The sequence below is a fragment of the Mustela putorius genome, unplaced genomic scaffold, assembly GCF_011764305.1.
Source record: "Mustela putorius furo isolate JIRA1106 unplaced genomic scaffold, ASM1176430v1.1 tig00003901_pilon_pilon_pilon, whole genome shotgun sequence".
Classification (NCBI taxonomy): domain Eukaryota; kingdom Metazoa; phylum Chordata; class Mammalia; order Carnivora; family Mustelidae; genus Mustela; species Mustela putorius.
This window is the reverse complement of record NW_025422049.1, coordinates 14,738,251-14,753,719: the sequence shown is the minus strand read 5'-3', so window position 1 is coordinate 14,753,719 and position 15,469 is coordinate 14,738,251. Positions and strand designations below refer to the sequence as shown.

Sequence of the window (15,469 nt, the reverse complement as noted above, 5' to 3'; positions counted from 1 at the left end):
AAAAAAAAAAAAGATATCCTATCTTAAATGTACTGTTCTCAAGATAATTGATACTAATGAATTCTAAATCCATGTACTAGTTAAGACTCCTCTTTCTTAATAGTTAGGGAACTGGTTGTGTTTTGTTTTTAAATCCTTTATCTTGAGAAGTCCTTACTGTACAAATTGACATCAGACTTTAGGAAAGAAAGATAGGACAACAGTGTGCTGATCTTTGTAACAACCTGACTCTCTGTATTACTGTTTTAGCTTCTTTTCTCCTGACCTCCTGGATCCTCAGTGTGTGCAGCCTACAAATTGTTTGATGTTTTATGTAAAGGTTTATTTTGGTCAAGCTTAAAACATGGAGCAACCTGTCCAGAATTTTTCAAATATGCTGACATTTCTGGAATATATGTAACTCACAGCAAGTGATTTTCCTGTATCTTAAACTCTCAAAGGTTTACTAATTAGCTCGTAAGGATTGTTTTAGAAGGTTATAGTCTATCTTGAGAATGTGGTTCTGGAAATTGTGTGGTTTTGAGACAAGCATGTTTGCCTTGGGCTTCCAGTTGATTTGTTTTTATTTTAAACTTTTGGGTTGCTGCTTTCCTTTGATTTCCATTACTAATTTAAGTGATTTAAAACCAGAGATTTAAGTGATTTAAAACCAGAAAACCAGAGATCAGTAGTTTATAACTAGATCAACCTAATTGTTAACTGTCACCAGTGTGGAAATTGGTATTATGGTCTGTTAAAATCGTACAAGTATAGTCTGCTTGTTGATGTATTATAATCATTCTTCTCAAAGAAATAATCAGGCATGTACCCTGACCCTCCTGTTGTTTTGGGGTTTGAGAGGGTGAGGGTAACCTGTACTGCTGTTCTTGAAAGTAGTTTCTAGGTAAAAAGGAAGTGGTTTTTCTGGTAATTACAAAGTCCTAAGACTTAATGTGTTTAATCAACCTTTTTTTCCCCAACATATTACCTCTTTAGGGCCTTTAATGTTACAAAAAAACTTCCTGTCTTTCTTCTGCAAAGGAACTATGGTTCCTTCTTGACTCTTTACTTCTACTCTCTTCCTGAGACAGATCTGATTACACCAAAGCAAAGGTAGAAAGATGGATCATTTCCATAGTAAGGAAAATAATTAGAATTCTTTTTTATGCTGTGTACACTTATTTTCAAAATTAATTGCAGTTTTCTGCCTTGGTTTAAGAACAAATGAAAATATTAGATCTGCTTTACTATTGAAATTCAAGACTTAGGAATTTTTCAAACATCTTTAATTTCCTTTGGAACCTATAATCAAGGTATAACCTTTTAATTTGCTTTCAAAATAAAAATAGGAACAAATCATTTCTTAGGTGAACACCAGACTTTCAGAACTTAATTTAGACATAAATCTCTATGAATAATGAAATATATATCCCATTGAGGGAGGGCTATACATCAACTTAATACAGACTTTTTCTAAATCTGGGACAAATGTTCACTTTGCATGAAACCTTTGAAGCCATTTTTATTTCCATTTGTCATAAAAACTAAATTTAGGAGAATTACTACAACAAAAGACAACCTCTTGTTTCCCTCATGTCACCTAGAATGTTAAGTTTCAATTGGAGCAGCTTGATTAGAACACTTGTGTAATGTTTCAGTTATCAAAGGCAGTTGCAGGGCTGTGTGTGGGGTCACTGTGCATGAGGTGATAACAGGTTCAGGAAAGGATGGGCCTGAATTTTTGTAACTACAGTGGGACTAAAACCACTTCAGAGTGATAAATCTGGGGATCACCTCAAAATCTGGGAGGCAGGGTTTATAGACAAAAGATGAGCTGTGTGTTAATTGTTGAATATTTGTTGAAGCTTGGGTTCATTATGTTATTCCCTCTACTTTAGTGTTTGAAGATTTTCCTAATACTTAAAAAAAAAAACCTGCCTTGGCAACTGGCAATATAGAGAATAAATGTTTACAAAATTAGAGTTGAGGTTTTAAAGAATTTTGTCTTAATTGCTGAAAAACAATTTTAGAGAAGCCATCACATAAGGTCCATAGATAGGTACATAAGAAGGTACATCTGGGGATTGGGAGAAGCCTATAGTATTGGCAACAGATTCTTCAAAGTCTGTAATTCTCAAGAGTATTCACTAGCTACCTGTAAAACTAAATTTTGTTAAACCGTGATACACATTTATAGTCGAAACTAATCGAGGTAAGTGAACTATTTCAGGTTTTACTGTTTCACTGTTTCCCTAATTACACTTCTTGAATTCACTGCTTATGGCTGCCAGAGGGGAGCTTGGAAATCAGGAATTCCTTTACTGTTGAACAGCTGTTGTATTTTGGGGTTTTCTGGTGGGTGGTCCTCGCCACTGGCAAGATTTTTTGTGAAAGGGAGCTGAGAGAAGTGATTCAGCAGTATTGAGGCTAAACTGCATCATTTCCTGTGAAAATTTGGGCTAGTTCATGAATAAAAATGTTAAGATCTATCTTAGCAAACATTGCTGGTTAATAGTATTGGTTTATTGGTGTTTGTAGGCAGTCAGTCCCTTCACCTAATCAAGTAGTGGATCTTTTTTGGCAAACCTTTATTTGGCTTTTTCCAAACTATACAATACAGGTTTTTCAGATCATTTGCAGAATTACAGAAAAAAAATTCTACCCTAGTACTAGGGTACTAAAGTTCTAGACTTAAAAAAACTAATGTTTTCTTTCCTTACTGGTACATTAGCCAGATCAAAGTGAGCTTTTATCTGGATAAATTTCATTTATGCAAGATGAAGTTCTGGAGGTCTTCTCTACAACATTATGGCTAATAGATAACACTTCTGTATTGCACACTTAAAAGCCTTTTAAGAGGGTAACTCTCATGGTAAGTGTTCTTACCACAATAAAATAGAAAAGTTCTACCATATGGGTGGCTGTACCAAGCACCCCTCCCCACAGAAACAAGCCCCCCCCCACAATTTTATACTTGTTTTGCCTGCTTCAGCAGTTGAATTTTAATTTTCTTTCATTCCTTTCGCTCTGCCAAAATAGCTTCAACTACCTAAGAAGTTTTCCCCCTCCTAGTTTTGAAGCTCAGTATAGATTTGACTTTGGTTAACTTAGTTATTTTCCTTTACTCACTGCTTATTTTTTTCCAACATTTTATTATGAAAAATTTTAAACATACAGAGACGTTGAAATAATTGCGTAGTGAGCATCTGTTTATCCACCATCTAGATTTTGCAATTAATGTTTTATCTACTTGGCTTTTCCCACATCCATCTATAAATCTTTGTTTTTTAATGCATTACAAAAAAATTGCAGACTCCAGGACACTTAACTCCTACTAAACATTTCAGCATGCATATTGTTAACTAGAATTGAGTATTTGTTAAAGGTTCACTTTCTTCTCTTTTGACATAATATTTGCAGGCAATGAAATGCACACATCTTATGTTTGATGCAGTGAACTTTGATAAATCCTGCATCTGTGAAACTGAAGCCCTTTTCAAGATAACATCACCCCAGGAAATTCCCTCATGCTCCTTCTTAGTCAATCTCTGTCACCCCAGACTGTCCCATAGGCAACCACTGTTCCTTCTGATTTTTCCCCCATAAATTAGTTTTTCAAAATATACATATATATATCAGGGGATGCACTCCCTTGTGTAAGACTTCTTTCAGCACATATATTGGGGATTCATTCATGTTGTTTGTGCCAGTAGTTCATGTTTATTGCTGAGCAGCATTTCATAGTATGGATGTGCTATCATTTGTTAATCCATTCTATCTATGGACACCTCAGCTATTCCCAGGTTTTAGATAGGAATAAAGCTTATGTGAACATTTTTGTAGAAGCCTCTGAACATTTGTTTTCATTCTTTCTGGAATAGAATTGCTGGGTTATAGTTTAGGTGTATGTTTAGTTTTGTATGGAACTGCAGGACATTTTTCCGAAGTTGAGTATACATTTTACACTCCCATCAGCAATGTATGAGAGTTCCACTTGTTTTTCAGCCCTGTCAGCATTTGGTAGCATCAATCTTTATAATTTTAGCCATTGAGGTAGGTGTGTAACAAGTTTTATCTCGTCATCTTACTTTGCATTTCCCAGATGATGTTGAGCAGTTTGTCATGTGCTTATTTGCCAGTTGTACTTATTCCTTTTTGAGATATGTTGAAATTTGTTGTGTTTTTGTTATTGAGTTGGAGGAGTTTATTGCATATGACAGTTTTTCAACTATGTTACTACCTATTTAATTGTCCTTACTCACCTAACTAATGTGTAGATGTTACACAGCCAATCATACTTTAAATAATTAGGCCAGGACTTGCAAGCAAGTTATTTGGCTGAAAGTTAAGCTATTCTGGTATGCTAGCCAGTTCTCTGGTGGCCTAAAGTTAGTGTTAGTAAAAACAATAAAACTTCGAACCTGAATTAATTAGGGACAAGGTAATTGCTGAAAAGTCTATTATTAAAAAAGGTTTTTTTGTTTTTGTTTTTGTTTTGAGAGCGAGAATACGCTTGCAAGCATGAGTGGGGTGGGGCAAAGGGAGAGGAAGAATCTTAAGCAGGCTCCATGCCCAGTCTGGAGCCTGTATAGGGCTTGAGCTCACAATCCTGAGGTCATGACCTGAGCCTAAATCAAGAGTCAGAGGCTTAACCAACTGAGCCACCCAGGTGCCCCATTACAAAAAACAAAAAAACAAAACTTACAATATCAACTGATACGTGAGGAAATATTGCCCAAATGTACTTGTACTAGTTTAATAACAACCAGCTTAACCTCAGCTTATGTCTTTTTTCGCTGGCCCGCAGATTCAAACTGTTTTGCACAACACGTGTTACACTTTGGGTACTCCATAAAGAGTAAGACATTTTCAGGATAAGGCCTGTAATGTTGCTCAGTGTGTAAACTCGAGCTTTATAACTGTCTTGGTCCCTTTATGTCATTATCTCAAAGTTCTTTATGAATGCTCATTCAGTTTTTAAATATTTGATAGTCACAGCTCTGATGGTAAAAGGATGATATTAATGTTTATTCTCAGTCATCTGCTTTTCAGAATATATGGGGTGGGACTGCAGAGGTCTCCCTTAAATGTATGGTGGTTAAATTCTAGTGTAAAGTCCATTGTTCATTGACATTCATTAATAATAGCTAGCTATAAATGATGGGAAAACGGAGAAACAAAACACCTTGATTCTGAGTAGCCAGACACTTCAGGGGGAAGAAACTCAGTGCTTTATTTTTCTTCATACTGAAGCTAAAAATACACAAAATTATTTTATTGTACAATATTTTTAACACATTGAAAGATGACATCAACTTTGCACTTTTTACAGAAAGTATTCAAATGAAAGTAAAGTTCCTCAAGGAGGTTTTAGCTTTTAAAATTGTAGTCTGCAAAGCCAAAATGCCATTTACACAAACACATTTGGATTTTTCCCTTTTTCATGAGAAAAATTAGATCAGGAGATCTAATTTTAACCTTAAGTTTGATGCAAACATTTTCTGTAAGGTGATGTGTGATCAGGGCTGTCAAACTAGGTTAAGAAAGTGAATTAAACACCACCTGTGTGTTTTACTATTCTTTGTCTTGTGTCAAATATGAGTTCCAACTGCATTCATTGTTTCATCCTCAGTTTCAACCTCGTTTTTGAGAAATCTTGAAACATAATTGTGTGAAAGGTTTAAATATTGGTATTTTCTTGAATACTGCCACTGGTGTGCATTCCTGTGTTACAAGAAGCAAAAGACAAAATGTTTTCACTTGAGAAGGATGTGTTTGTTTATACTTAACTGAAATGTCCTTGAGAAAGTCTTCCCCTTTACAGTTGAAATAAGAAAACACATGGGTTTACTTTTGCTTTGTTACAGGAGCATTTTCAACAGTTAAAAATTTTAAAGCTAATAATTTAACAAATTGGATTCCCTTTAACATTAAGAAAGCCAGAGACTAATGTGTTAACCCCTTTGGGTTTAGAGGTTTCCTCATGAGCTCACAGGACATTCATTTTAGTGTCATTGGTTCTAATGATCCTGTTAGGTACTTGAGATTTCTGCTTCTCCTGTCCATGTATACTAAGTACAGTTATCACTTTGCTTGTTGGACTACAGGCTACATTGCTTTGGTTATTTAAACTGATCACTGAATATCTGTCATAAAAGAAGTCCTGCAAGGCGTGACCACCAGGTCAAAAGGTAAGGACAAAACCTTACCTTAAATTGTAACTAGACCATACACAGGAAATACATGTGACTTTAAAATGACTTGAACATTCATCTAACTGCTGCCATCCTCCCTTTACAGCCACCTCCTAGTTCTGCTACCAGAGCTCTTCCTGGGTCCAACCCTAACCGCCCTCCATTTTTCTACAAAGGCTGGGGCTTTTCTTTATTATGGCTTCTTCCTGCTAGCAGCTTAGTTGTCAGAACGTCTGCATCATAAACTGTCATTTCTTATGGCTCAAATAAGGTTTGGGAAGCCAATTCTGAATTTGTTCGTGACAAGCGATTGGCGCTTAGGATGTGTTTTACAATTAAACACAAATGTTTCAAGGGTTAATTCATGGTTGTTGCCAAATCAATAGAGGTTTTATACTAAATATGGTGCTCTTTAATGTTTCCTCCTTGGGAGGCTTTGTATGCACTTATTTCAGTAAGGCTGCCACTCACTGTTGTCAGCAGGTTTACGACTAGATTTCAGACTGCAAAGAGGAAGGGGGAAGCTGGGTGTGGTGGAAATTTTTGTATCTTTATGTTGGTGGTCGTTCCAGGGCTAAATAAAACTGCAAAAACTCACCGAATTGTACATTTTAAGGGGATGCAGGTAATTGTATGCCGGTCATTCCTCAATAAAGTTGATAAAAAAAAATTAACTGGTTTTCAAAGAGCAGTTTCAGGTCACTTTACAAATCACACAAGAAAACATTTTGTTTTATATTTGTGCCTATTAAAGTGCCTATTAGGTCTTAGCACTTGCGCCAGAAAAAGTAGAACTTCACTTGATCACCCACCTTTTTACCAAATATGGACCTAAAGTTATTTGGGCAAAATAGGCAGCAAATTGGTGAAAATGACCTTCACACTGCAGGCCCTTTTTACCTACTTCTTCATTTAACCTCTTTTGGTTCTATCAAGTCATTTGGATGGTTGTAAAAAAGGCTGTTCTTTTTGAGGGTGAAGAATGAGGGTAGGGTAGGTGTGTGTTACAGTTACGGATTTATGAAGGTTGACTACGATGGTCGAAAGTGATGGGATCATCCCATTTACTACAAAAATTGCCTTTCATTGTGTAGTAACAGGAAGTCCCTGCACAACTTCACAACTTTTCACACCAGATAAGAAAGCTAGCTTTGGCATTAAGGGCATTCTGCTTAATTTTATATTTAAACATGATCATTCTTGATATGTGCATGTCTCTCAAATACCACAAGCACTGATGGTATGTCTAAAAAATGAAAGACCACAACTCAGATCCAATATACTAACACGTACAAGATACAAGTCCACTCTAGAGTAGGAATAAAACAAATACAGAGCTGAAAAATGCTAGAGCAAGCAGCCTGGCCTGCTGCCTGTATTGTCCCAAGCAATTACCTCCTTTGTTTCTTACTGAAAATTTATTTCATTTTCTAAAAATAAAGCTCTCAAAACCACCTACTGGAATCTTCTCTGGACCACCATGTAGCCTATTAGAGGTGGAAATCATAGACCACATACCAGCGTATGAATAATAATATCTCAAGTATGCAATAAATCCAAGGTAAGCAGATTTAATTTTATTCACCAAAATGCATTTTTATTTTTGCAGGTAGGGCCTTTTCATCTGACCTAAGTGCTTTATTTTTTCTTCAAAAAATAAAGAAACCCGGGACGCCTGGGTGGCTCAGTTGGTTAAGCAGCTGCCTTCAGCTCAGGTCATGATCCCAGCGTCCTGGGATCGAGTCCCACATCAGGCTACTTGCTCCGCAGGGAGCCTGCTTCTCCCTCTGACTCTGCCTTCCACTCTGTCTGCCTGTGCTCGCTCTCACTCTCTCTCTCTCTTACAAATAAATAAATAAAATCTTTAAAAAAAAAAATAAAGAAACCCAAAATTCCAAGAGCTTTCAGTCTTAACAGTTGTGCTACAGCAGATACTGTCATGGCAATTTATTTTAGAAATTCCTCACCATATCTCAGGAAGTTTCTTTCCATTGAAGTTATTCCTGTTCCCCCTCCCTTCAAAATGATTAAATAATTACCCAAAAAGATGAAGGGCCAAGACCAGAACGATCAAATGCTATTAATTTCCGTTGTGGGCATGTGCATGTGTGTGTAACACAGATAAGGATCTCGCTTTTACAAACATCCCCCTAAAAGCAATGCAAGCCAAAACTCAGATCTGTTAGATACAAAGTGTTGGAAAAGGTCGCTGGAAATCCAGTAGAAATAGCATTTGTCTTTCCTAAAGTAATGGTCGCATTGGATTGCGGTACTCGGTTCCCAGTGGCTAATTCTTCACCAGCAAAGTGGATATTTGGAACAATTATCTAGATAAGCCAGAGAAACAATCTAAAATGCCCATAGATTTTAGGCAAAGCCACAGTGGTTAGAGGGAGCTGACAGATAGGTATGAAGAAGTTATTTAAGTGATCTGAACAATTACATCAACTTACATTGGCTATGTCTATACAAGCAATCTGTTTGTTAGCACTGTTTTGAAAACTCGATTACCAGAATAATATGGTCAACTTTTCTTAAGTACATTTAAACAGGAAAGAATGACTGTCTAACTTCAAGTACTTTTTATCTGATGATTTAATAAACCAAGCAAGGTCTGGGCCACTTAAACTGTTAGTCAAAACACCACTTGAGTCTCACTCACAAGACCTAATAAATAGGAACATCAAATGGTCATTGGTATTTTCTGGTTAAGGTATCAGCTCATATTTATCACTGAAATTCAATGAAATTTGCAGGAGAGCTTTTGGACTGCCATAACAACTATAAAGTTCTTATTGAAAAAGTATTTGTTAATGATTTAAGTCACTCAAAAGGTAGAGGCCCTACTTTTTTCCCAGTTCTTTAATCAAATTGCAGGCAGATGTTTAGATGTTTTGAGCCTAGCTGAAATAGCCTAAATTAGGTCAGAGCAGAATAAAAAATGACTATGGGAGGCAGAGAGAAATCTGTAATATTCTGATGTAAATGGACAAAAATATAACTTGGAGCATTTATACCCTTGTAAAATTTGGCATCTTCAAGAAACAGTGACTTTGAATTAGAAATCTTTCCTTTGTCTTTGTACTCCACTGGACTTAAAGTTGGAAGTGGAAGGGATTCTTCAGCAGTGGTCATTTTCTAATATAATTCAGACATTTTCTTTGTGGGATCTACCCTTACTATCAGGGACACCCTGATGGAATTGTGGTGGAATCAAACAAATGAATACAGGTATCTAGAAGTTACAAGAAAGCCAGCTATAATGGAGGTAAACCATGGTATAGATATTTGTACAAGTAGTAAATGATTCTTATACCATGTATCACTATATTTGACTTCGGGGTACATTTTTCACTTTACATTTAAATATATCAGCCTTAAGTTTTGGAGCAAATGGACAAAAATATATGTATAGCGGCCATTTCATTTTCACATCTCCTATACATACTATATCATATATATGCTTAATAATAAATGTCTTGCTTCTGTATGACTTAGTAGATTTGGATTTATTGGCTGGCTCTGTGACCTTGAGCAAGTCATTCTTCTCTGGGCCTTTTTTTTTTTTTCCTGTTTGTAAAATAAGAGGTTGGAATAGAGGTTGGGATAGAGTGGTTTTTCTCTAAGGTACTCTCTTAGCTCCAATTTTCTCTGCTCATAAATTCACTCTCACATCGGCTTATACATTCTCTGGGGTCAGATGACATTTAAGTACTGTATTTGAAATACCTTTCTTGATAGTAGCTGGTCCGGTGGGTCTATAGAGGTCCAGAGGTGAACACAAATCTGTTTTCCTTTCTATTTATATGTTAAGAGTTCCTACTTTTCTGAGTTAAAGTGAATAAAAATATTTATGTCACCAACGTGGAAGTTATGGCAGGCGATAGCTGTCCAGCTTTAACAGCTCACTGGCCTCAATCCCTATCATAACCAGGCCTCAAGGTACCTAGTGCAGTTGTAAGCCCAAGTCATAAAGACAATAACCCTGAGAAGATCTGAAAAGGAATGTACTGCTCATAAAATATGACACTGGTTTCTTTTAGTCGTCGAGATTGGCTGCTATCATTTATACATATTTTCTCCTCAGAACGTAACTGAGAAAAGACTATATTGGAGCATGGTTCTATGGCTACCCTTGTTTTCTGACAAATTGATACAGTGACTGCCAGAACAATTATACTTAGATTATCACAAGTACATGTATTTGTGAGAAAGAGGTATCATTTTCTTTTGATGACATAGGGCCATGTATTGGTTTTTGGTGCTATCAGTATGAATTAGGAAGGTAGCCTGAGTGCTATTTATTACCAAAAGTAAATTTAACAATTGGAAAATTCGAATCCGTAAATTCAGAAACCTTCCTTCTGGAAAACCACCTGTTATTGATAACAAGGTCATTTATGATTGTCCCACTTAGGCAAGCAGGCGAGAAGTTGGAGTTGAGTAAATAATCACTTCAGCTATGATCAAAGAATTATCTGGGGACAATCTCTCATCAGATGGGTTTTGATGCAACTTGTTCTCTTGATCACTTTTCCTTGGATCCAAGCTTTATTCAACACCCCCTTGGATTCCCCCCTCCCCACCAATTTGTCTCTTCATGTGCAATGTTTTGACCATCAGGTACCAAGCTAGAGCTGGAAATAGGAATCAATTCAAATAACCCAGAAACTACACTGTCCCAAGCTATTTTAGAGGCATATATGCATTCTTTGAAAATGCTTCATTTTACTTGTACCAGAAAGTACACACATGAATTTAGATGGATTTCTGTTACTGTTAACATTTACAAGAACAGAAAAACACTTAACTTTCTTACTTTTCTGAGCTATGCACTATTAATTTACTTCTCTTGGACCCACACCTAGGGCTGATCAGGTCATATGTTAGAGGGTGAATTGGAGACAACTCTGTGCTAATGTTGGTAAAAAAATAATAAAAACAAAACCACAAAAATAAGAGGCAAAAAAAAAAAACCCAAAATCAATCCCACCCTTGGTGTGCAGGTTATCACTCAGTGGTTATTGGGTCAAAATGATGACCATATGCATCATAGACTTCATTTTTTTAGCCTGAACGTTCAGATTTTGATGAGGTACTCTTCAAAATGTGGAAAAGAATTTGTATCTATATCTGTGGAAAAGAATTTGTATCTATAAATTCTGCTTTCTTTGAAGACAGAATTTGGATCACGTTTATGGTTCCATGAAGTTAGTAGGGTTATGTTATGTATCTAACATAAGTTGACACATGCAATTCTGCTGTCTGCAATGAATATTAAAACTGCAACCTGAATTAGGTTATCTAGACCTAAAATTGTTTTTTCATCAGAATGCAATGAATTCAAATGAAGATGCTCTTTTTGGATTCTGACACCTCAGCAAGATGTAATTTTTCTGATAAAAAAATATTTTCAAACCCAGACTTTCACCTTAGAAATGCTTTTGATAGCAATGATGACTAAAACTATCGACAGTAGATAGATCCCTATAAATGTACCAGCTAATTATTATTATTTTTTTTTTTTGGCCAATGTATGAGATGTAGCGACTACTGGTTAGAGTACAGCAGAGGGTCTTAAAAACAGCACACGTCCTAAATACTAATCTCAATACTATCACATTTTAAAAGGTAGTGAGTCAACTGAAACACACAAACACAGGAAAGGAATTCACTAACTTATTAGATAGGACACATACTACGTGGTAAATATTTACTGGCACACGTGGGGAAACTAACACATCTTTTAGAAACGAAACACTCAACAGCCCCCACGATAAGGAGAAATCATTGTGTTTAAAAACAAAAACAACGAGAAAGGCCAGTTCTACCCCGAAACCACAAGCTGACAATTCTTTGGAGTCTGTTCAGTCTCCCTTTGATGCTGTTTGTTGAACTGGAATGGGCGACAGACATCGATAGGAAGGTTGGCTTGCCTCATCTGATAGCTGGTGGGGACTGCCGAACACCTCCCTCAGCCCCGTGGGGAAATGGCATGAGATCCTGTGAAAGGTCAGGACTCTGCGCGGCAGCAACAGTAGCAAAGTGGCACCTGGAGCTTCAAGGAAGCAAGGGGAAGAAAAGCAAAGCCAAAGGGTAAAGCACCCGACTGCACCTCTGCTGATTCGGGGCAAACACCCCTGCAGCTGGTTGTGAGATGGACTTCATGTTAATAGGCATTAAAAGGCAAACAATAGCAATAATAATCATACTAACAAGAACAAAAAAAAATGGAAAATGTGGCTATAAAAGACAGTGAAGATACTGGGAGTTTCACTCTCCTTTCTGGTGGGGGCGGAGGGCAATGAAGGAATCAGATGCTATGTCACCTCTGAGAGCAAGGAAATTACAAATTTTCTCTTGTGTTCCACAACAGGGGATAGGGGCTTAGACTTAGAGCCGCGTTGTAACTTGTTCTTCCTGTCCATCACCCCATTTGTGCATGAGCAGGTCGCAAGCCTCTCCCCAAGTTTCAAATACATCCTCTGAGGAGTCTAAAAGTTTAGAATTTGAGGAGCAGATGCTGGATGCACAGTGGAGAGAGCTAGAACAGGCTAGGGGGCATTCACTGCTCTCAGCAGCACCCCGGGCGTCACCTAATTCTACCTCACTGAGGTTAATTTCACTTTGAGAACAGGCCCCTGCTTTCCCTTTCTCCATCTGAGAATATCTGATGTCCTGCCACATATAGTGCTGCTGAGCGATGCCATCCGAAATGGTGTACATTGGCTCTGAACTGGGTTCAGACATATGACCATTAAATTTGGAGAACAAGAGACCAAGTTTCTTGAGAGAAGGACCCATGAAGGACCGTTTACTTGATGACTCAGCTTTTGACTTCCCTTGGGCACCCCCAGCTCTTGGCATGGTTCTGATGAGAGGTGGCCCGTGGCAGGCCTTTTTCTTGCAGCCCAAGTTGAAAGAGACACTCTTGGATTTGGCCCGAGCCCCACCACTGCCATCATTGGCATCATCCCTCTGAGAGAGTTCAGTGCTGCTCGCGGAAAAGCTTCTCCTTGAGTGTTTCCTGTTTCCTAAGAGGTCAAGTACTTCATATCGAAAGCTGGAAATGTCCTGCTTTAATTCCTAGGGCAAGAGAGAAGACACATTAAGAAGCTTGATCTTTAGTTCAAAATAGGCTCATTGGGTGTCCTTCAGAATGTCCCAGGTTTTGCCTAATGGCAAATCACAAAGTACACAGACTACCAGCAAAATCTCACATTATTCCAGCACAAGAAAAACATACTAATAATTCTGTGGGCAGGGCTGGCCATTGGAAAAATTGTGCAGTTGGCAAAGTTGATTTCAGATGCCCCTCATCAGGAGGACACCAACAGACTTGTCCCTGCTAAAGTGCTAACCAGTAAATAAGGTACTAGCTCTCATAGGCATATCTGCATATAGGAAGACTATGGAAGACAGAAAAGCTTTTAGGACCCTAAGGAATAAAAGTAGGGAAGTGGAACATGTCAGGTTAGAGACTGCTCTTTGACTGAAGTTCCCAGGAAATGTCGGTGTAGATTTTATTTATTTGTCAGCGGGCGGGGGGCGGGGGGTACAAGCAGGGGGCAGTAGCAGGCAGAGAGAGAAGCAGGCTCCCCACCTGAGCAAGGAGGCTGATGCGGGACCCTGAGCCGAAGGCAAACACTTAACTGACTGAGCCAGTTAACTGAGCCAGTTAAGGCAGACGCTTAACTGACTGACCCAGGCATCCCCAGGAAATGTCTTCTATCTTTAGCTGGCTGCCCAGATGCTAGATTGCTCCTTTAAAAACCACCTTTTAAAAGCTTAAGTTGGATCCTATTGCTCCCCTGCTTAAAACTCTTTAGTAACTTGTCACTGGCCTTGGGTAAAAGTAGAAATGCTATTCCAAGGACTACAAGGTCTTTCAAGGGCCCATGTGAGCTCTTCCCACTCCTTCCTCGGGCTCTTTACTGTCCACCTGCATGGACGTATTCTCTCATGCCTCTGGACCTTTGCCCGTGCTGTTCTCTCTGTTTAGAACACTCATCTGCAACTCCTTTATCTGGCTCCTCCCGCAAGCCTCAGCTTAAACACAGCTTCTTCTGAAAAACTGCCCTGACTCTCCAGATCCTAGTTGAGTGTCCCTCCTCTCTGTCCCACAGCACCCTGTGTTTATCCTGTCACAATACTCAGTCATTTGTCACCTTCTCTTATTACTGTGTGTCACTCCACGAGAGTGGGGGCTGGTGATATCTTGCTCATCACTGTACCCCAGCACCCAGTAGAGTGCTTGGCACATAGCAAGCCCTTAATGGATGAGTTACATCTATGGCTTAGGATAATGGCTTTTATTAAAAAAAAAGATTTATATATATTTTTTGAGGGAGAGAGAGAGGAGTAGGGAGGGGCAGAGGGAAAGAAAGAGAGAAACCTAAGAGACTGTACTGAATGTGGAGACTGACACGGGGCTCGATCCCATGACCCTGAGATCATGACCTGAGCCAAAACCACGAATCAGAGCCTCAACCAACTGTACCACCCAGGTGCCCTGGATAACCTTTTTATGTTCCTTAGAAAATATGCATGTGTGGACACGTGGGTGGCTCAGTTGGTTAAGCATCTTCCTCACCTGCTCAGGTCACCATCCCAGGGTCCTAGGATCGAGTCCAGCATCGGGCTCCCTGCACAGCCGAGAGCCTGTTTCTCCCTCTGCCAGCTCTGCTTGTTGCCCCCCCCCCATACGCCGCTTGTGCTCACTCTCTCTCTGACAAATATATAAATAAAATCTTTTAAAAAAAGAAAATATGAATGTGTTCTAAGGTAGGGCTTCTCAATCACTTGACATGTTAGCTGGATAATCTCAGTTGTGGGGGGCTGTCCTGTGCATTGTAGGATGTTCAGTAGCAATTTTGGTCTCCACCCACTAGATGCCACTAGCACCCACATCCAGTGTGACAACGAAAAATGTCTCCAGACATTGCCACATGTGTCCTAGGGAACAAAAGTACCCCTGATGGAGAACCATAATTTTAGGCTAATGCTAGTATCAGGAGGATTTTGTTTCGTGGTAGGGTTTATTAAATCTTAGATTTAATAATGGATTAGTTGGTTTTCATCTTATATCTCTGAAGTAAAGAAGGCCTTTACATCTACAGGCATCTTCCTTTTGCTTTCTTGCCCCTCACCCCACATCCTTGTCACAACACTTAGAGCCCTCAATTCCCATACTGGGAGACACCCAGAATATTAAAAGGATGCATAAGGCAAATTTCTTTTGTTCATAAAGCTGATTGTGATGACAGACATTGATGAAATCTCTCCATTGACTGAAT

At 38.5% G+C, this 15,469-nt stretch overlaps 1 protein-coding gene across 1 annotated transcript in view; it reads right to left on the bottom strand.

Annotated features, from left to right (window-relative positions):
• Nucleotides 1-7,997: 7,997 nt before the first annotated feature.
• TRPC5 (transient receptor potential cation channel subfamily C member 5) overlaps nt 7,998-15,469 on the bottom strand; it is a 254,409-nt gene continuing 246,937 nt past the window's right edge. The window contains exon 11 of the mRNA XM_004769088.3: nt 7,998-13,259. Coding sequence (XP_004769145.1) covers nt 12,567-13,259 — 693 coding nt within the window. The 3' untranslated portion in view covers nt 7,998-12,566. The remainder of the gene's footprint in view (nt 13,260-15,469) is intronic.